At 37.3% G+C, this 23,399-nt stretch overlaps 1 protein-coding gene across 1 annotated transcript in view; it reads right to left on the bottom strand.

Annotated features, from left to right (window-relative positions):
• The window catches only part of stt3b (STT3 oligosaccharyltransferase complex catalytic subunit B), a 46,310-nt gene that overhangs the window by 9,056 nt on the left and 13,855 nt on the right, over nucleotides 1–23,399 (bottom strand). Inside the window, exons 2-9 of the mRNA XM_084089897.1 lie at nucleotides 17,609–17,717; nucleotides 15,130–15,417; nucleotides 14,292–14,357; nucleotides 11,679–11,778; nucleotides 6,140–6,238; nucleotides 5,803–5,949; nucleotides 4,177–4,225; nucleotides 2,308–2,462 (exon numbers count right to left, since the gene is read on the bottom strand). Of these exons, the coding sequence (XP_083946023.1) occupies nucleotides 2,308–2,462; nucleotides 4,177–4,225; nucleotides 5,803–5,949; nucleotides 6,140–6,238; nucleotides 11,679–11,778; nucleotides 14,292–14,357; nucleotides 15,130–15,417; nucleotides 17,609–17,717 (1,013 nt within the window). The remainder of the gene's footprint in view (nucleotides 1–2,307; nucleotides 2,463–4,176; nucleotides 4,226–5,802; nucleotides 5,950–6,139; nucleotides 6,239–11,678; nucleotides 11,779–14,291; nucleotides 14,358–15,129; nucleotides 15,418–17,608; nucleotides 17,718–23,399) is intronic.

Genomic DNA, 23,399 nt, shown 5'->3' with positions numbered 1-23,399 from the left:
TGTTTTACATGATTTGTTACATTTAATTACCCCTTACAGGTTTTAACTAGAGCCCGACCGATATATCAGCGGGCCGATATTATCGGCCAATATTAGGCATTTTCCTAACTATCGGTATCGGCATTTATAATGGCCAATAAATTAATATTTTAAAAAAATGCAGCGTGTGGTGATTTATGTAAGGATGGCGCTGCCAATAAAGCACCTAAAAGCTGTCACAAAGAACTGGCAAAAGTGGCAAAAAATAACGGCCGCGTCCGGTGTAGACCAGAGCATGTGAGCGGAGTGGAGCGGGAGCGGGCGGATCTTGGACAGAGCGCAGAGCGGCATTTTTAAAAGGACGGAGTGTCGCCTTATTTCCCGCTCCAATTTCGCTCCGCTCACACCACGAGTCTGAAGCATGCTCAGTCAAACCTAAACCAGGATCCATCTGTCTTGCACAGTCATCAACAGTAGACTATTTTCAGTCAAAACTCGGCTCAATAATGGAGTTCAAAAAGTAGGCTACTTCAAAAAGGAAAATGAGAAGTCATACAGGTCAGGTGTACTATTAATATAACTAACTAACAATGATAATGTGGTACAAGAAAACGAATGTGGAGACATCGTTTCAGTCAGCAAAGATTCATTTTGGAATCTCAAAAGACAGTAGGGGAAGAAAATGCTGGGAAGAAAACAAAAGGTTAGCAAATTGAATACGGTAACTTGTAACAAAGTGTAAATTAAATATAGCGTAATATTCAAACAAATTCGTTTTTTCATTCAAGTAGACCTAATGGTTCGTTTTATTTAGCCGAATTTGTGTCGTCCGTAATAATATTTATATTATTAGGCCCATTTATTCGTTTAATTTTACAGCAGTTTGTGTGTATGGAAGCCAATTTAAATTTTAATCGTGCGCGTTGCGCAGAAGTTCACTTATCAAAATTCTGGCCTTATAGTTAATTTACTTTTAAAAAATGTATCATATTTTTGTTTATATAATTTTTATTTAGATTATTAGGCCCATTTATTCGTTTAATTTTACAACTTTTTGTGTAGGCTATATTCCTTCTTACATAAGCCTGTAATTTGAAATAAAACATTTCTATTTGAAAAATGTTGTTGTTACTCATTAGTTCTTTAGGAGGTAAGGCTGTGGTCTAAGCTAAAAGTGATATACATGTAGATTTTTTTCCTTTTTTGGAGTGAGCGGGGGGCGATTTGAGTGGAGCGCGAAGCAAACCTCGTTATGCGCTGAGCGATAATGAGCGGAGCGGCCTGATGTAGCTTTGAGCGGGGGAGCCGAGGGGTGAACAGTTCCATGAGCGATGAGCGGAGATTCTCACCGCTCCACTCCGCTCACATGCTCTGGTGTAGACACAGTGTTAAAGCTCATTCTGCTACGTTACAACATCAAGCAATATTCCAATAATTTATATAATTATAACACTTTATATAGGGCCCTTTTGCATTGAGAGTAGCCTAGTTTCACGTTTAGTACATTTTGCTTGCTACTTATTTAAAATAGTATAAAACTACTGTACATATGTAATTATAAACGTTTTCATTATGATATTATTAATTTTACTTTACTAAAAAGATCTGAGTTCTTCCTCCACTGGTAGATATTAGAGAAATTAAGATTAAAAATAGAAGATAAGGTTTTGTCAGTGACACTTTTGATATATTTATTGATACAAGTTATGTTTTAAATAACGTGACTAAATTAAAAGACAAAGTTGTTAGTGAAGATTATGCAACAGTATTTAGAATATAATATAATATAAAATGCAATGCAAACTAGTTTGGTTACAGCTCAAATTCTCATTCTATCATTCACCCTGCCTCCATTACATATCTTTGTCACACAAGTGTTTGATCACCACATTTGAGTGATCATTGCAAAACGTTTATATATTTTTTCTGTTTATACTGTGTATTCTATATACAGTACCCATCAAAAGTTTGTACACACCAATTGGAAAGTGTGTCCAAACTTACTGTACTATAATACACATAAATAATATCGGCCGATATATCGGTATCTGGCTTTTTTTTTATCGGTATCTGCGCCCAAAAATCCATATCGGTCGGGCTCTAGTTTTAACTCATGTTAAATAAATTAAACATGTATTACATAAATAAATAATTGTTACGTCAACGGTCAATCTGTCAAGAGATACACTGATAAATAAAAAAGCAACAAGAAAGCCAAAACGTCTGAGGTTGAGAAGGTAACAGACATGCAGTTTCTGTAAAGCTGCTTTGTGAAAAGCGTTATACAAATCAATATGAATCGAACTGAATACAGGCACATCGTCTCACCAAAGACTCGCTCATCATTGATGTTCTTGATGCAGAACCAGAGGCCTGCTGGGAAGGTGCAGACCAGGATGTGCAGGTCAAAGAAGAAGGAGACCCAGGTGGTGGGCTGGTGCTCTGACACCGATGCAATGATGGGGATGTGGATCTTTGCATATCTGAGGATAACAAGCAGGGAGGGCTTTGTTAACTTACTACTGTATGTAAAAATGTTGCAAATGAAACTCACATTAACACCAAAATAGCTCTTTGGCTCTTGGTTAACATGAACTAAGTTGGCACAAACCAGGTGACGTCAGACAAAACGACAAGTCGTTTTAAAAGGAAGAACAAAAATGAAAGATTATAAAGACAGTCACACACCATAAATTCTATTTTAATTTCATATTGACTTTAAAACCCATCTCAGAAATGTTTCAGAAAAGAGCTCCATTGGGTTGTCGGTTTCAAGAGCAAAGCGTCCATATAATCCATTTCAAAACAGCCAACTTTAGGTCAGCAAAAAGCAAACAAACAGCAAACACAAAGTTTCACGCTCTAAGGACTAAAGTTTGCATTATAAAAAGAAATGAAACCGAGTAAGAGAAACAATGTCAATACTTTTGGGCAAATTGAAAACCTCCCAGTTTGTGTTAAAACGGGTCTGCTTGTTGTGGAGTTACGCTGCTGTTCTTCCTCTCAATTTTGCTGCATTACTACGCTCAATTTTGGTGACTCAGTGTTCCAGTGATCATTATCTGACGACCTGACCTTCTGTATAGGTGCTGACAGAAACGCAGATGGCTGACTGCGCACCGCGAGAGCTCGACAGGACTGTGGGTCTCCCTGCAGAGCTGCTGCATTAAGGGAGTTACACATTTATGAATTTATGATTGGGGACGTTTCACTGAGGGCAAAGAACAAAAAGCAGCCGGCAAAAAGCAAATGGTTTTTGTGGCTGCAAAGTAAAAAGGTACAAACACTGCCATATCGGCAGGGGTGCCAAAATAATTGAATAAATAACCAAGATTACGATACAGGCCTATCAGCAACGACAACCTGTCCTATTGAGCGTGTTTCAAGCAGTCTGGTCCACAGCTGTATGATCTTTTTCACTTCTGTTTGTGGTGATACACAAATTAAAGTCCTGAAAAGTTTTATGTCACAGCAGCAACTTTCACCGTACTAAATAGTGAGATTCAACCAAACTATTAATCAAAAATTGTGATTTATTTTATGATTCTGGGGTGAAATATGACCCAGACATTTCTTAAAGTCCCCCTGTAGTCAATAATTGTATCCCTTAAAACTCATCTTTGATCACCAAAATGACATATTTAAACAACATATTTGTGATGTGGAAGAGAACAAGGCAGATTTCAAACTGCGTTTTTGATACGGTCTTTGGTTCGCTGCAGTTTTAAGGAGAAAATACTCAGCAATGGTGCTGACTGATCAATTTGCACAAGGTTTGTCTTAAAGCATATTTGAAACGCCACATAGACATATAAACATTAAAAACTTGATTTTCACCACAGGGGGGTCTTTAAGTTTTGTGAGATTAAACTAAATTCAATCAATACCTCCCAAAAATGTTATTAAAATAACAATTAGTCAAAGTACCACATGCTTGTGCACTAGCAGCGGGGTTTCATTGGTGGTGTGAATGAATATCAACTGAATGCAGCTATTCAGACATAATTCAAGTCGGTCTAAGAACCTGCTTACAGATATAAAAATCACGCTACATGCTGAACCTGTGATAAAATCATCTCTTTTGTTGTTAAGCCATTTAACAGGGTGTGCTAAAGAGCTATTAGCAACTCACTTGTACGACCGAGCACAAGAAAAAAAAAAAAAGTGTATGCGATGTAAACTATTCAGCATTCTTACCCTGTGTCCCAGAGAGAGTAAAAACGCCCACTCCAAGGAGCAATGTACCCTGAAAAGCACAAGAACACAACAGAGTGATTAAACGATAACAGGCACACGCAAACCACCCGACCATTACTGACTCAAGAGCACTTTCAAGCAGCTTCTGAGGCACTGATGAGCTTGGACTACGTCCAGTGAACCTTAATACCACACATACAGCCAGCAACATTTTCAATTAATCTGCACCGCGAGACTGCGCTCGGTTTGAAAAGCAGTGTGGCGAGCGGAGGGAAGTGCTTAATGAGATCTCAGAGGCCTTCTGCAGACGAGGCCCTGCAGCAGAAAGATTAATGAAAGCCTCCGGTACGATGGGAATACAAGCAAATCACCCTGACTTCATATATGCCGGCAGAGGTGTGGTGTTAAGAGGCTGAGGTCATGAAGTCACACCGTACTCAGGTGAGAAGGCAGAGAATTGGATGCAATGACGTGGATGTTTTTCTTTTTCCTTCCCTCACTGAAAGCTGTTTGGTTTGGATGATTTAGACAAGGACAGAATATTAAAGAATTTGCCATCTCAATGCCATCAAGGGTGACGTGTTGAAAAATAAAAAAAAAGTGTTTCATAGTCCATCAGCGTTGTCCTCTACTTGACAAGCAAACAGCATTGAACCTTTTTAATATTACACTGAAATACTGGCTTTTTATACTGCAAATCAGTCGTGCAGGGTGATGATTTATTATGGTGCAATCTATTTACTGACAATCTTGCAAAATAGTGGGGCATTAAAAAAAAAAAATCTTCCTGTGACAGTTGTGACCTTTCAATAGAGTGGGGTAAGATATGTCAGTGGATAAATCTATGCCAGACCCATCAAAAAAGGCATCATTTTTAACATGTAACCAAATATTTATATAGGCCTCATCATAATCAGTTTACAAAATTGATAATACAACTGTTTTTAACACTGATGATAAGAAATATTCTTTGAGCAACAAAGCAGCATATAAGAAAGACTTCTGAATGATCATGTGACACTGAAGACTGGAGTAATGGCTGCTAAAAATGTAGCATCATAGAAAACATTTTAAAAACATTTTAACATGTTATAATTTAAAATAACTTTTCTATTATAATATATTTCCTAATATTACTACTTTTCCTGTATTTTCATCAAATAAATGCAGCTTTGGTGAGAATAATCTTGCGACTTGTACAACTAAGATTATAAAAAATATTAACAACCCCAAACGATTGTATAAATAGTTCACATTCCCGAATTACAAATCTTTAAAAGGTTGAGTGGGTAAGGCTATCTTTTTTTTTTTTTTTAATGTAATAGATGATTTCTAGAATAGATATTTCAGGATGTTTGCTATCATCTGAAATTAGAATATTAATTTTTACTTATTAAAAATTTATTATTTTTCTATTAATTCTTGCCCAAAAGGATGTACAGTTTACCCCACTCTCCCCCTAACTGATATCCAAGCAATTACCTATTTTAAGTCTGAATTTTTGGCAGGGAAAAAAAGTCACATTTGTGGTCGAAGTTCAGTTTGAAAGTTAGTTCAAAATTAAATTTTTATTCAAAGATTTTAAATGGTTCAAATTAAATGCAGCTGTTGTCCTTTTGCACTCACCTGTGTAAGTCAAGTAAATAACAGTGAGGAAAACCGCCCCTGCAGCCATAGAAACGCCCAGAAAGAACAGTGTCTGGAACTCCTGTCTGGTCAGTCTGTCCTTCAGATACTGCAGAAAGGCGTAAGCCTGAAGTAAAGCAAATACACCTGCAAACGCAAATGACCCATTAGCCCATTTACTCAGCTCTCACACACACGGCCATGAAGTACTGCTGCTGATTGGATGTGATGTAAATGATTGCCCTCATGACTTTATGGATTTGAGTTTAGAGTGCTGTTTTTAAAATCAGTGTAAATGAGCAACAGTTAATGAAGAATGGAGGCAAACCGGTCTTACCTGCAGCAGCCATGTGTTCACTCGTCCTGATGGGCTGGAAGCCTACGAAGGGGATCTGCATGGACAGCACCAACCCCACTATATAAAAGGTGCTGTAGGCTGAGATAAAAAGAAACAAAGAAAGTGAGAATAGCCCTAGATGGTCATTGCATCTCGAAAAAAAAAAGACAAAAGACTTTTCTTATGTGAGCACTTAAAAGATGGGTCACCTAAAAACGAAAATTCTGTCAATATTAACTTATGTTCCAACCCCGTAGGACTCTTTTCAGTGGAACACAAAAGGAGTAATTCTGAAGAAAATGTCCCAGTCGAAGTCTTCCATGCAATTACAACGAACAGTGACTGATGGTGAGTCAGTCAAGCTTTAAAAAAAAAAAAAAAAAAAAAAAAAAAAAAAAAACACAAAAGCACCATAAAAGTAACTTGAATATGGTCTATAAAACTATTTCCAAGTTTTCTGAAGACTTGAAAAAGTTATGACTTTAATCTTAGTCTGTTCCTCAGATAAAGCTATTATATGGTTTCAGAAGACTTGGAATATAGAGCATCAGTCAGCTTTTATTGTGCTTTTGCATTATTTTAAATGCCTAATTTACCAAAACTGCAGGGAAAAGAGCGACCAGCACAATTCTTCAAAATATCTTTTCTGTTCCACATATATACAAGTTATGCAGGTCTAGTACAACATGAGGCAGAGTAAATGACAGTATTTTATCTTTTTGGGGTAAACTATCCTCATCCCTGTGACCAATTGATTATGTTCCTCGACTGCAAGTCACTTCTGCTAAATGCATAAATGTAATGTACACTACCATTCAAAACTTCAAGAGAGTCAGTAAGATTTTTTTGGAAAGAAATTAACACTTATTCAGCAAGAATGCATGAAATTGATCAAGTGTGACAGAAAAAATAAATAAATAAATAAATGGAAAAATAAATAAATAAATAAATAAATAAAATATATATAAATGATACATTTACAAAAGATTTAAATTTCAAATAATCCTGTTTCAAAATGCTGTTCTTTTGAATTTTTATTTATAAACTAATCATGAAAAAAATGTAGACAAATTTCCACAAAAATATTACGGTAAGCAGCAACTTGTTTCAACAACATTGATAAAAAAGAAACATTTCTCGAGCAGCAAATCAGCATATTAGAATAATTTCTGAAGGATAATGAGGCACTGAAGACTGGAGTAATGATGCTGAAAATATAGCTTTGATCACAGGAATACAATTCTGATCAAATAAATGCAGCTTTGGTGAGTATTTGAACAGTAGTGTAATATTTAATTCACCATGTTTAAAAAAAAAAAAAAGATTCACTTTGCACTCTCCTGATGCAAACGCTCCAAATCCTGCATTGAGGCACTTAATATTGTTAGTTCCTTATGATTAATTGCCTGTGTTTTTCCCCATTTGCAAATTGCTAAGAGTCTGCTAAGAAAATAAATGAAAAAGGTCTCTTTAAAGCACCACCAAAATTTGCCTGCTAAAAGTATGACTGCTAACTGACATGAAGCTATTTAATGCATTCATGATGGTCCCGGATTTACATTGAGTGTGTTTACATGTTCTTAACCTAATAATGCTTTATAAGCAGACTATGCGTGTGGTCATGTAAACGCGTTAAACAGTTTTCCTTTATCAATACAGTCTTGTAAATGCGGTTACTTGCATTGCATTACTAAGAAAAGGCCACTTAGAATTTAGAGTTTAACAGACACAAAATCAACAAATAAGCTATTTTAGTGCACAATATACATATATTCCTCCATTTCTAAACCAGCTGTCATTGTGTTTCCAACCTGTCCCTTCATATTATCCAAAGTGACAAATACTGCACGATAAAAACAAAACGGTGAGAAAACTGAAACGCCAGTGATGGAGAGCAGACATTCCTAGAAGAATGGCAAGCGCAACAGTCTGTCACCTGTGCGATACTTGACTGACAGCTCCGTGAAGTGGACCCCTACCTGAGAGACAGGTGTTGACAGCCTGTCAGAAGAGAGGTCCAGGTATGAATGTGGGTACATGAGATGGCGAATCAGCTGCGCAATAGAGGAAACTGAAGCCACTTGTGACAAAAGTGACTGTATAAGCTGTCAGCCTTTGAGAGGCATCAATTAAGGGCCAAACTGGAACATGTTCACTCCACAATAGGATGCTCTAATGAGACAATACACACCTAGCCCTCCAGACACGCAAACACTTCCTCATTCATAGACAGCTGACAGGCTGTTTTGTGAAAGAAAGAAAAAAAAGAAAAAAAACTCTGAAAAGGAGCAGCGATTAAATGGGTTGATTTAACTAGTGACAAAATATTCAGGGTCTAGGGTTAAACAGGGCTTTCTGAATATCTAGTTCTGGTTCCCTGGAAGTGGAACTGCAGACCAGAAGAGACTTTTCCCTCTTGCATTGGCACCTATAACGGGAACCCTGTGGTGACGTAATCTAGTTTGTGTCGTTTCTGTGCATAACAATAGTAGCAACACCAACGACAATGATAGAGGACACTCTTTTAGATATTTTGTTGGTTTTGTATTATTAAGATGAGACATGGAGAGGCGACATGCAAATCGAAAGAGCGGGGAACATTGACAACTCAAAATCTCTTTGGATAACGTCAATACACATTCAAAACTACATGTTGGACTACTTCTGAAGTTTCTGAAACATGCATTTCTTCCTGCAGTGGGAAAGTGGCTAAATTCTCACCGAGCTATAGTATCTAACTAAAGTCTGGCCCACGTCACAACTTATTCTGGCCAAATTAGACACCTAATTAGACAGGAAGAGACTGTCAGACTGCATGTAAAAACAAAAACCATGATTTGATGCAGGATTTTGATTACATCTAAGATGTAAAACAACAGTGCAATAGCATCAGCTTTAAATCCTGGGTCTCTAAATGATTGTACTGTAAATGCGTGAGAAATTAGCAGAAGAAATGGTTCAGATTTTGATGTAATGACTACCTCACAAGAAAAAAAAGAAAAGAAAAAGTGGAGTATAGCAGATCTACTTGTCAATATCTACACTACTGTTCAAAAAATTATTTTTTTTTTTTTTAAAGAAATAAATAGGCCTACTTAAAGGGGACCTATTATGCCCATTTTCACAAGATGTAAAATAAGTCTCTGATGTCCCCAGAGTGTGTATGTGAAGTTTTAGCTCAAAATACCCAACATAATTTTATTTACAGCACGTTTAAATCATAATTTTTTGGATCTGTGAAAAACGCACTGTTTTAGTGCTTCCCCCTTTAATGCTAATGAGCTGCTGGTTCACGGCAAAGGGGGCGGAGCCTAAGCAGCCGCGATCAGAGCCAGAACAGGGAAGATGATAATAATAAAACAGACAGTCACAGTAATGGTGTTCATTTCGACCATAAAAATGCCTACAGAGTCAGAGAATATATGCTGTGTGGAGTTGGAACAGGTATAGTTTAGTTTAATTACGATTATAACCTATTTGGCATTGCTTGTATACACTATGCAAGCCTGCTGTAGGACTCCGTCTGACGATCTGAATTGTCTGAATGATGACAAAATATACTGATGAGTTTAATAAAGTTTACTGTATGTCACACAAAAGATGAAGCATCAGTTTTTCTTCAGAAAATCACTGTTAGAGCTGAGTAAACAGTATAAGAAGTGCATAAGTAACTTACATAAATTTCTGTAGAGTTGAGGGAGCATTTTTTTTTAAAACAAAATAAATCCACCTCGTCTTCAGTGGCTGGCAGATTTCAAGAGTAAATAAAGAGAGCTATGTGAATGAATACATCCAGCTACAACACCTTCAACGCTTGGGAGATGCTTCGACGCTTCTCGTGAGTGCATTGCTGCAGCAATGGCTGATGTGTAAAACTCGCAGTGAACTCGATCAGGGCGGGTCTAAGTTATAACGGCAGTGTCAGTCAACACTTGTGGACGGGGCCTGTGGCTTTAGTGATGTCACTAAAGCCACATTCTGAAAACAGGTCGTTTGGAGAGACTGCTTATGATTTATGGGGATTAAAAAAAAAAGGAGTGAGTGGATTTTTATCACTGTAGGGTGGTTGTGTACACACACTGCCAACACACATTTATGTCCAAACACCATACAAAAGTGAATTTTGCATAATAGGTCCCCTTTAAGCAATGTATTAATTTGATAAACAGTTAAAGTAAAGACATTTATAAATGTTACAAAAACTATCGTTTCACAGGAATAAATTACATTTTAAAATATAATAAATTTCTTTTGTCCTTTTAAATTCTAATAATATTTCATAATATTACTGCCTTTTTTGTATTTTCTATCAAATAAATGCATCCTTGGTGAGCATAAGAGACTTCTTTCAAAAACATAAAAAAAAAAAATCTTACCAACCCCAAACTTTTGAACGATAGTTTAGTTTGCTTATTACTGAGAGCCTCAAACAAAACTCTGAATATCTTGACCTGGAACACCAACTTTGGAAACCCTTGAAAGTCAAGTATCACCTAGCCAATCAGTTCGGACATGATTTCCAGATAGTTCTAGCTATTTTTGAGGTCAAAATATACATTAAACAGTTTTTAAACTGTTAGCTAGCAAACGTCACTCTAGGAGGAGACAAGGTGAAACAGAAATGCAATAACCAGATCCCACTCGTTTTACACCATTCTCCATCCATCTCTGAACATGACTGCTGTTCTTTGTTCAAGCACTGGCCCCATAAACCGAGAGCAGTGCTACTTAATCTAATCAGTATGATCTATTAGGAGAGGTGGCAGTGATACTCATGTGGAGTCGGGCCATGGCAAATGTGTAGTGGGACCTGCGGCAAGTGCAAGAACTTTCCAGAGCGGAGACAAACTGAGCTAATACCCAGCATCCATCAGTAGCGCATTTCGCACAGGGCATCTGTGCAGAGTGTGAGAGGCTAATAAAGATTTAAACAAAATTAGCCCAGTGGCACAAGGCCTCATTCTTTTATCAAAGTGCTCACTCAGTACCCTCACAAAAACATTGCACCTTTAATTATTCATCCACTTAAAAATTGGCATAATCTGTCAAAGACAAAAAAGGACTCTTGAAGGAAAATAACTGGTGTCTTTTTTTTCACCTTGCAGAAGTGGCAAGATTATTCATGCTAGCAGAGGTCCTAATTCACAGTTAGCATGCTGTTTTGTCATTTAAGACTGCGGATGTGGAGCCAAAGGTTTTTTTATGCAACATGAAGATCCATGTATCCTCCGAACAGCGCTGCTTATGATTGGTTGTGAAAAAAAGTAAAGTGGGTGGAAAAAAAATGTCATTAAACATCAACGTCAACTTTAAATGCTGCTGTCAATGTGAAGATAGATGAACACTTAGCGACCACGCCTGCGCAAGAGTCTCTGCATTTCCAAATCAAAAAGCAAGTGGGAAAAAGCTGGTTCACGCTTCATTATTGTGCGGGAGAACAAGCACTACGCAGCGTGATTGTGTGGGGGCGATGAAGTGTGTACTTCATACAGAAAACAGAGACGCTCACACAAACATACACACAACACAGGTGACTCACCGATGTACAGCCTCCTGCTGAAGCGCTGCATAAGGAGCAGCACAAAAACATGGAGGGGAATCAGGTTGATGATGAAGACGTATCCTCCCCATGCAGACACCTGCAATACAAAACACATCGTGTTGCACACTTCCAAATATTGCAATATTTTACCTCACGATATTGTATCAGTTTTCACGTTAAGAATCATTTACATTTTTAGACAAGTAGCCAATACTTCGACATACTAATAATGATATTTTATGGGGTCACATTACAACAAAAAACATTGTTTATGGTGTATTGGGTGTTTTTGTTATATATATATATATATTAATCTTCATAAGTATATGAAGTTTAATTCACATTATGAAGAAAAAGAAAAACATGAAAAAAAACTTCACAAAAAAAGTTTAGTCTTACAATGTGTACAATTTTATGTCATTTCAGTATACTTTACTCTTATTCAGACTGAAAAATTAATTAATGACATTGACAAAAATATTATATAGTATTTCTTAAAAACAGTTGTCGCAAAGCAAAAGCTTGAGTGATTGTTGCAAATCCATTCGTTCTTCTTGTCAGAAGTAGTGTGCGCGCTTAAAAGTAGGTTGGGGCATCAGTTTTCTGTCAGGGATATGTTGTGTTGCGCTGCATCCAGTGTAGACAGCATCACTGATTATAATGGGTTATATTGTCTTGTCGCGACAAAACTGACTAAAATTAATGAATGACACTGACAAAATATTAAATTAAATTTTAAATAAATTAAAATAATAAAATACAAAACTATTAAAAAAGGACATTTGACAAAAGACATAAACTGAACGTGAAAACCAGTGTTTGTCTTTTTGGCCAAAATCTAAAATCATTACAAGTTTAGAAAATACTCGTCGAAAGCACCAAAGTCTAACCATGTCTGCACCGGGCACAACCACGGTCACATCGCGACATCTTGAGGCCGTCTACACTGGCACGACAAAGCGAGCATTGCAAATCCATGTCAGTAGCAGCGCAAGTGCTTGGAGTATGTCAGAACTAGAACCCATTCTGGGATTTATCGTTTCGCGCCGCAACCAGAGTAGACGGAATCACTGATTACAATGGCTTCTATTATCTTTTGTTATGTTGTGCCGCTCACATCTGATGTAGTCACGGTGTAATGCAAATGGAAAGAGAAACAAGCGAGTAAAAGATTACAATATCCCAGTTTTCAACAACTACACACTAAAGGTAAAGAAACGTAATGTATCGTGACCAAGTTATTATATCATATCGTCCAGGTCCCTGATGACTTTCACCCCTATTACACATCACATTTACAGGAAAACTCCATTAGCACACTCAGCCTTTGAAACCTCTGCACATTTCTAGGTCACTTAGAATGTCCCGCTGAAGAGAGGCTCTCTCAACTCATGCCCCCGGTAGCGCCTCTAGGCCGTGTCGGACTGTGCTGGACCCCAAGGTCTTGATGGAGCAGATGGCTCAGATTTCACTGGTGTCATTTATGTTTATAAACACATTTGGAAAGCCAGAGATTATTGGGGGCTGGGCAGGGCTGTAGGCTTCCATTATTAATGAGCGCTGCCTTCCTCCAGGGGAAGAATCTCAAGTTTCAGAAATGGCTGATATTCATAACCGCCTGGCACATGGCCCCCACCAGGGTGGCATGATGGATGGTGGTGTTTGCTTATTCATTTATTTTACACATCACATTAATGGGTTGAAAAAAAAAAAAAAAGAGCAAGGGAGATGTGCGACCAGACCCAGAACACCCAACACTACAGATGGGAATCATAAGAATTTAATGATTCCGTTTCAGATTACGATTCCACTTAGCGATTACGGTTCTTTAACATTATATTACGCAACATTATTTTATAGCAATTGCACAGATTTATGTTTCATGAACCTTACATAAAACAAAGTTTATGATTCAACATAACACCAAGTAATGACTTACAGTTCAATGAGTGAATCAAATGTTAATTCCTAAATGCGCAAACTTATTTACTCAAACTAAAACAGAGTAAAGCGTGACTCATTTGAGTCGTTCTGACTGATTCAGCAAAAAGAATTGTCATTTATCACTAAATTGGACAACAATTGTCACGCAATAAACTACCGTTCATAGGTTTGTGGTCAGCAAGACTTTTTTTAAAGAACTTAATCCTTTTATTCATCCTGTTCTCAAAGAATCCTGAAACAAAGCTTACGCAGCACAACTGTTTTCAACATTAATAAGAATAATAATGAATGTTTATTATAATAATAAATGCTGAGCACCAAATCAGCATATTAGAATGATTTCTGAAGGATCATGTTACGCAGAAGACTGGGGAAAAGGCTTCTGAAAATTCATAATAAATTTTTATTTAATTTAAACAGTTATTTAAATTGTAATAATATTTCACAGTATTACTGTTTTTACTGTATTTTCCAACAAATATAGTTGAGCATAAGAGGAAAAAAAAATCTTACAGACACCAAATTATTTAACGGTACTAGTGTAATTTACTATAAGCATTGGCAGGAAAAGCTGTCTGAGTATTTTACTTTGGTATTACCAAGTAATATTAACAGAAATGAAATGCAGTACACCAACTGAAGGTAAAAAGTCCAATGAAAACTCACCATGTAAAAGTAAGAGAGGCAGCAGCCAATGGCCCAAAAAACCGAGCCAGTTTTCACCGATTTCACCTGTGTGGAAAGGACACACTTAGGTTAATTCTGCTAATCCCAAACAAAGGGTCTGATATCATCACCTCAAACAAAGCCTAGATGAGGAACACTCAGAGATAAGATAGAGACCAAGGAAATTCAATGTTTAAGTCAAGCTTGACAGCAAAGTCCTTGCAGTCTCAGCTGACAACAAGCTCCAGAGAGAAGGGATGGGTGTAAAAAAAAAAAAAAATTCAAAGCACCAAAGGAGACAAAGTATGCTGCCACTGCATCCGTTCCAGCTGTCTTGTCGTTCAGCTAAAAAAAATATGTGATGAATGTCTGTCAAGGTTAATTCATCATTTCGACTGTTGTGGGACAGCGCTAGAGTTTCTGAAATGGATATTCATTCATTTTAGAACAGTTCTCAATGGGCACCTTAAAACATTATAAACGCATTATAAAAGTAGTCCTTGTGATTCATGCTCTATATTCCGAGTCCTTTGAAGTCATATGAAAAACTCTGTGTTATGAACAGGCTAAAATTTAAAGTTATTAATTGATAATCTTCTCTTCCAGTGAGTTGTTAACTTGAGAACCAATGTAACTGTCAAAATAATTCAACCAGAGAACTTTAACATTCAGATTCATGAACAAATGATTCAGACTGATTGTGTGAACCGATTACGATTTTCAACTTATGATTATCATTCATTTCACATCATTAAACTTGATAGTTTTGAAGAAGAGGAAAAAACAAACATAGATAAAGAGAAACACACACAAATTGTTACATTTAAATCCAACTAACCCATAAGTAGTAGGTAAACTGCAAGGCAAAAATGGCAATGCCCTCGTTGTCAAATGAGCCGGCCACAGAGCGTGAAATGTAGCCGGGTACAATGGCGATGAAACACGCTGCCAGCAGCCCGGCACCCTGGTTCCACAGCTCCCGGGTCAACAGGAAGGTGGAGATGGCAGTCAGGCCACTGAAGACGGGGGCCAGGAACACGCAAACGTCACGTATGTGCACAGTCACATGAAGCAGATTCAGTATGTAGTGGATCAAGCCCGCTGTCACCATCAGACCAGGATACACCTGCAAAAGACAAGATATATGAGAGTTGCAGTCGAATGCGAAATTGCTTAACAAGAAGTTTGCCTGCAGCAATTCATAAATTAAATCAAGATCTGTAAGAAAACCTGTAAACATTCCTAAATATTTGATTGGCCCTAAGACAGAGATAATGAAAAGCTTAGCCAAAGCACACCCTTAGGAGCCTTGTAATCAATCATCTTAAAGAGATAGTTCTCCCAAAAATTCTTTTAAAAAAAAGTCTAGGAATCCATACTATTAAAGTCAATGTTGTTTTGTACCCCATTTTCTTTCATTGTATGAATAAAAACAATTCTTCAAAATATCTTTTTGTGTTCCATCGAAAGTCATACAGGTTTGGAACAACATGAGGGTGAGTAAACATCAATTTTCACTTTTGAAGCTGAATTTATCAGTGAACCTGCAGCGAGAAAGGAAATACCCTGTCCTTTACCTCCACAATCCCACCCTCTATTTTTTCATCTCACAAGCGAGTCTGCAGGCTGTGCTGGGAACAGACCAACCTGCTCTGAAGGCCGTATAACGACTGCTTGAACTACACAACAACAGATGCTGTTCCCTGCCTCCTGTAGCCCCCCTACAGCTCCAACACCAGAGCTGTCAGATGTCAAACGTTAGCCAAACTTTCTCCAGCCAGCTCATTAGGTTCGGCAGCACTGCGCTTCTCAGAGACAGGGAGTGTTAAAGGGGGTGGCCATATTTAGGGAGGAAAGATGCTGTTTTCAAGAAGAAATCATCCGGAGGCTGTCTATCCATAGGAGTTTGCACACACACATGCATTTAACTGCATTTTTATCATATAGAGGTTATGGGTTTAACAAGAACCATTGTCGAAATGAAGACAAAACAGAACTTGCAATTTGCAGAGAAGAACTTGACTCACAAGCAACCGTATAGAATGCAAACATTCGGCATAAGAATGCAGCAACAACGATGTGGACATCAAGCATTCAACTATAAATAATTAGTGTAATAATATTTCTGGATTGTGACGTGAAAGGCATAATATATATTTTTTTCAAAATAGTCTGGTGGTGGGGTGTGAATGGCAGAAATCACTTATTTTGATGCATAGATTAAAAGTCCTGTTGATTCACATGCATCGATCTTAAAATAAGGCTTAAATGATGAATCATTTGTGTTAAATAAGAATTGATTTAAATAGAGATGAAAGTACCACTCAGATCTGAGTATATTTTACAAGGGCTTCAAACATGACTCATAAGAAAAATTGTGTAAAAAACACTTTTACAGTTAGGTTCCATTTATCATCAATACTTAAAGTGGGGTATGTGATTCTCTTTTTTGTCCATTTTTTCAAAATCACTTGAAATCCTATTCCCAACCCACTTATAGCCACTGAGTTAGAAGCACTGAAATGAAAATTAAGCAATTTAATCATCTGTGGAACGGGCAGGACTCAAAACTCCAGCCAATAATTTCCAAGACCACCTAGAATCATTGGACAGCAAGTTCGTCAATCAAACGGTCGTACCATACCCCCCTCCCTCTCCCTCTCCCTCCACATGAATGGGTGGAGTCAGGGCCAGCGTTGTAGGAAAGAAGGTAGGACCATTTGAGTTAAGTATTTTCAAAATCTGCCGGCCGTTTTGCAAATCCCATACCCTACCTTTAACTATAGAGCTGCACGATTCTGGATAAATTGAGAATCACGATTTCTTTGGTTTCAAATAGAGATCACGGTTCTTCCATGATTCTGAAAAGACAACTAAACATGTAATTTACTAGAGGTTCTAACAAAATGTTAATTGCTGCGCTCTATTTAAAATGTTTAATGAATCTGAATTAATTTTTCAAAAATTGGTTTGAATGAATGATTCAATGGCTAAAACAATTTTTAAACAGTCACTTGTCGCCACCTGGTGGCGTAACAATGAAATCAATATAATCAGTATTTGAAGCGGCATGTTACGTTAAAGTGATTTACTCTATTGCGATAGCTTCCGTAGACATCAGTGTTTATATCCGAACTATAAACTTTTATCCCAATTCTTCTGTGATAATATGAATATTTGTAACAGAAATAACTATAGTCCTACACTGGTTGAAAAGACTGTTTGTGAAACTGCTCTTACTGGGTCAGCGGGGCGCAAACACAGATTTGAATATTCTGTGTGATTTTGTCAGAGGTTTAATAATAGACACAACTTACCGTCCCTCCCACTATTCTGCCTAGTGGGTACCAGGCCCTCTCGTCAAACCAGTTGAGAAACTCATAAAAACCGTTGGTGGTGAGATGATGAGTCGATCTGTAGTTGAACCTGTAAACAAAGAATTTTACTTATTAAGAAGAGGTTGTGGTGTCACTTCTAATGAGAAAAGGCAGCCTTTTATCAACACTGGCATGTCACAATGCATTTCATGGTGAGACAAGGTGTTCGGAACACTGTTAAGACACTGCTTAAGTGACAGATCTTTCCATAAAAACAGCCAACTATCACCAGTGCCAAACCACAAAGACTAAAACAAGAGCATCCACTAGGAAGCACTGAAACGGTTAACTAACTAAAATATAGACTATTTAATTAGATGGAAAAAGATGTTTTGGCTAATCTTTTCAATCATTTCATCTTGAAGGACACGTGTTTTCAAGGACAAGATTTGTTGCTCACTGTGTTTCAGTGCACACAGACAGGAATACACCTGTTCAATCAGTCATGCATTCTGCTTTGTCCTTTAGGCTAGTTTTTCTGCAGCAAAATGAATAAATAACCAACAATGATACAGAGTGTATATTAGAAAATTAACCATAAAGAACAAATTAAAGAAAAAAAACTACAAAAGGTAGTTCAGATTTGCACATACCATGCCAATATTTTCATAGGCCCCACATAAGAAAAAAATAAAATAAAAACTGTGCGATTTGCATCTAAGTGTTAGGTATATAATTATGTATACAATTGTTATTTTTAGTAAAAATACACATGTATACAGTTATATATTATGGATATTATAATAATAATAATAATAATAATAATAATAATATAATAGCTAACAGTTCAGTTTAGAGTCCAATTTTCACTAGTTGCTTATTAGCATGCACTAATAGGATATTAGATGCTCATTAGTACTTATAAACCACATATTAATGCCTTATTCTGCATGACCATATTACATCCCTTAATCCTACCCATTACCTAAACTTAACTACCTTACTAACTATTAATTAGCAGTAATTAGGAGTTTAAGGCAAAAGTTGTAGTCAATAGTTAGTTAATAGTGAGAATTGGACCCTAATGAGTGTGACCATATACTTTGTGCTTTTTAAATATATTAAAAAAACTAGTTAACATTAGGCACTTTATTTTCTTTTTTTATAAACATTTTAAAATGTAGAAATGCTCAAATGAATGAGTCTTTATTAACTTGATGCACAACAGATTAAAAAAAAAGCTCAAACAAAAGCACTACGAACATGGCTGTAATTAAACTGTGTAATCCTCTTTAATGCCTTTATCACCCAAAGTTCAGCAAACTGTATCCTGCTATCTCTCAAAACTCCAGAGTAGTCATTCTGAACCTTTTCATTACTAACACATGATGAATACAGCCTTTTAAAACTCCCCTTATCCACAATAAAAATCAAGGCACAGCCCTGTGTCAATCATGCTTTGTGTTTAAAGGAAATGAAATGCCCCATTTTTAGCCCAGAAAAAGCCCAGGACTGTGCAAAGCCTAGTTCACCAAAATGCATAAGTTCATTTATTTATGCAGGATGAGCCCTGCTGAAAGGAAAACAGAATAATTTACAGAATAGACCTGAATAGCCAATAGAATAGCATAGCAAAGCGTGCTTATGGACAGAAAATCCAGTTACTTCGCTGACATAAAAGATCCTAGGCGCTTGTGGCAGGGTATCAAGTCCATCACAGACTACCCTGTGATGACAACATTGACTTCCTCAATACACTTAACACCTACTTCAGCAGGTTTGAGGAAAAGAACAACATAACAGCAATGAAAACGCCCTCCAGCCCAGATGATGCAGTACTCCGTCTTTCTTGACCCAGCTGACGTCCGAAGGACCCTAAGTAGGGTTAACCCACGGAAAGCAGCAGGTCCAGACAACATACCAGGGTGTGCAGACCAACTGACAGACGTCCTCATCTCCCTAAGTCAAGCCATCATACCCCGTGCTTCAAGGCCACTACCATCGTACCACTACCAAAGTCGTCACCAGCTTCAACACTCAATGACTACCGCCCGATAGCTCTCACTCCCATTATGATAAAGTGCTTTGAAAGGCTGGTCAAAAGTCACGTCACATCCAGACTTAAGGCAGCACTTGACACACTCCAGTTTGCATACCACCCCAACCGCTCCACCGATGACGCCATACCAGCAGCACTTCATCTGAGCCTGGCGCATTTGGAGAACAACAACAGTTATGCGCGGATGCTCTTCATTGATTTCAGTTCCGCCTTTAACGCAGTCATCCCCCAGCACTTAGCGAGGAAAAAGGCCCCACTAGGCATCAAAACTCCACTGTGCAACTGGATATTGGACTTCCTCACTGATAGATCTCAGAAAGTATTGAGTTGGGAACAAAACCTCTGAAACATCATCCTGAACACCAGGGTTCCCCAAGGCTGTGTCTTGAGCCCACTGTTGTTCACCCTGATGATGCATGACTGTTGTGACAGATACAACTCGAACCACATCATTTAGCTTACAGATGACACAACAGTGGTGGGCTTCATCAGCAATGATGATGAATCGGCCAAAAGAGAAGTAGTTAACCAGCTCATCATCTGGTGTGATAACAACAACCAGTCACTGAACATCAACAAGACTAAAGAGATCACGGTTGACTTCAGGAGGAAGTATAATGTTCATAACCCACTCATAATCAATGGCAGCACTGTGGAGTCAGTGAGAAGTACCAAATTCTTGGGGGTGCATATAACTGAGGACTTGTCATGGACTACTAATACCACATCACTGATCAAGAGGGCTCAGCAGCACCTACACTTCCTAAGGTGGATGAGGAGAGCAAACCTTCTCCCTCCTGTTCTCAACTTTTTATAGAGGCACGATAGAGAGCATTTTGACCAGCAGCCTCTCAGTCTGGAATAACAGCTGCACGTCCGCAGACCAGAAGTCCCTCCAGAGACTGATGAGGACAGCAAAGAAAATCATCAGGACCTCCCTCCCATCTATACAAGAACTGCATCAGTCACGCTGCCTTAACAGAGTCACCAAAATAATCAGAGCCTCCACACACCCCGCCCATGGTCTGTTTACTTTTCTGCCTTCTGGCAAACACTATCGTAGCATGCAATGCATGACTGCCAGACTTAGTAATAGCTTCTTCCCACAGGCCATTAGAATACTTAAAATCACATTACCAATACAGAGATATGATGGCTGTTGGACTGTCGATACATGCTACATAGAAGGACCGAATCACATATGCTGCTCTACCCATGTGCAATATACTACTATATGCAATATACCCACTGTGTATAGCATTTATATAATTTTTGTTTTAAAATTAAATTATTTTTGTGTTTAGTTTTGATTGTCTTATATCTTGATTTGTTATTTGGCCTATCTATAGTGTATATTATGTCCACCTGTTGTAGTCCTGCTTGTACTACCCTTATTTTGTTTTCTTATTTATGCTTGTACTCACTTTGCACATTTGAGCTTGGAGAAACGCAATTTTGTTCCGCTGTACACTAATGACAATAAAGAACTTTGAACTTGAATAATCAGGTGAATGAAATAATTGTATTCTGCTCCAGATATTATTTTCAAAATAATATTTTTAAATTGTAACATTAACATGATGACAGTAATTTGAATGTAGCTTTTGTAAAAAAAAAAAAATATAATTCTAAACATAAAAAAAGTAAACGACAAGTTTTTCCAATGTCAACTAGTCTTGCACAATCCTACATAGGACCTCACGACACTAGCACAACCTATTGAAACTGACATGGCTCACTTTCATTCACGTAAAATATAGCATCAGTTCTGGCTAGGATCCATCGAATACTGCTCTCTTATTGCAAGTTTACGGCTCCAGTGAATTCATGATTGCTGCTATTGTTAATGCAAGTAAATTGTGTCCACTGGGATGGAAAAGCATTACTTCTGGATTTATTTAATCAGATTCTGCATGCATGGCAAGTGTCAGCACATGGCCTGCCATCAGATTAATGTCCTCACTATTTTGTAATACAGACGTCTCACTGGCAAGAGACGCTCTGCGTTTGCGAGAGAATCTGGCAACCTGGCGCTTGAGTAGGAGGATCGGCAGAACTGTGAATCATGTGTATTTAAAGACCCCTTTAAAGTACACAAACAATCCATCACTGACCATGGCTGCTAACTGACACCACAACCTGCTAGCTCCCATCCCTCTCCGACCATTTCTCCCTCTCTAGGGAGGCTAAAGATTCAGGAACCTTTACTGGCATGGTCAAACTCTCCATCACGATCTGATATCTAAACCGGATCCTTGGCATTCACTGAGCACTGCAATGTCCTTTCTGCAAAGAAACTACATGAACACACCAGCAAAACAATAAGATACCCTTGTTGTCAGATTTTATTGCAGATTTGAAATACATTATTGAAATGCAATCTTCTGGAGATTTCTTTCCCCATTCGAACAGATAGACTCTGTACTTTAATACCCATTACCTACAAGAATAGCTGCCCTGGGACGCCGTTATGAAGATGCCCATAGAGTGAAATGACTTGCATTAAAGAAGTTCCACTGAGTTGAATTTTTATTCCATGAATGGTTGTTTCTTCAACTATGGGCACTTTTGGCACTGAAGACTTTTAGAAAATTAACTCTTAAAACACACTTTTCACACTCTTACTAGTTTGATTCACTTTGTCCAATAAAAAGGTGCCAGAAAGTGAACAAATACATTGCAGAAGATGAAATCCAAACATCATTAAATTATGTATTTTTGTTTAATGGAATTATGTGGTGGAAATGACAAATGAATCACTTTTGGAATAAAATGACCAACACTTTGACTTGCTAGCATTTTATGCATCCTAAATACACACAACTAAATTATATTTTTTGTAAAGTTTTGAAAGAAGCATCTTATGCTCACCAAGGCAATGCATAAAGATCTGAGCACCAATGCTCAGTGCATGTATTTGATAAAACACAGTAAAATGACATTAAAATGTAAAATAGCTGGTTTCTATTTTAATGCATTTTAAAATGTAATTCATTCCTGTGAATTTTCAGCAGTCTTACTTCTTCAGTGTCACATGATCTTTCAGAAATCATTGTAATATGTGGATTTGGTGCTCCAGAAACATTTCTTATTATCAATGTTGAGAACAATTGTGCAGCTTAATACTTTTGTTGAAAGTGGGAAAAAATATTCAGGATTCTTTGATGAATAGAAAGTTCAAAAGAATAGCATTTATTTGAAATCTTCTGTAACGTTATAAATGTCTTTACTGTCATAAATGTATGTATCATTGCTGAATAAAAGTATTAATTTCTTCAACAACAACAAAATTACTGACCCCTATTTTTAAAAAGGTAGTGTATGTACACAAGTCTCATTTCAATGGCACTGTTGTCTCCTTGGTAAACTAAACTCTTACAGAAATGCAGCAAACTGTGGGACAGGCATTTAAAAACCTTATTTTTTTCATTTTTATTTATAAATTTGTTTAGTGACTCAATTTTAAATATGCATTAATACATAAAAATCCATTATAACAATATGAAGTCGGACAAGGTCTGATGTGGAACAAGGCAAGGATGAAACAAAGCCATTGAAACGTAGCAAAAATAAATTAGGGAATGGAGAAAAGCTTAAGACTAATGTAATCTTCATATAATTTTTTATAATTTTAATCTTTCAATAAAAATCAACCATTGTGACAAAAGTTGAAGAAACACCCTAATGTTTCCGTGACTGCATTCTCTGCGCCAGGATACAGAATCACTTGGG

The sequence above is a fragment of the Abramis brama genome (genome assembly GCF_963993115.1).
Source record: "Abramis brama genome assembly, chromosome: 17".
In the NCBI taxonomy this organism is placed as follows: domain Eukaryota; kingdom Metazoa; phylum Chordata; class Actinopteri; order Cypriniformes; family Leuciscidae; genus Abramis; species Abramis brama.
This window is presented reverse-complemented; position numbering and strand designations above follow the sequence as displayed.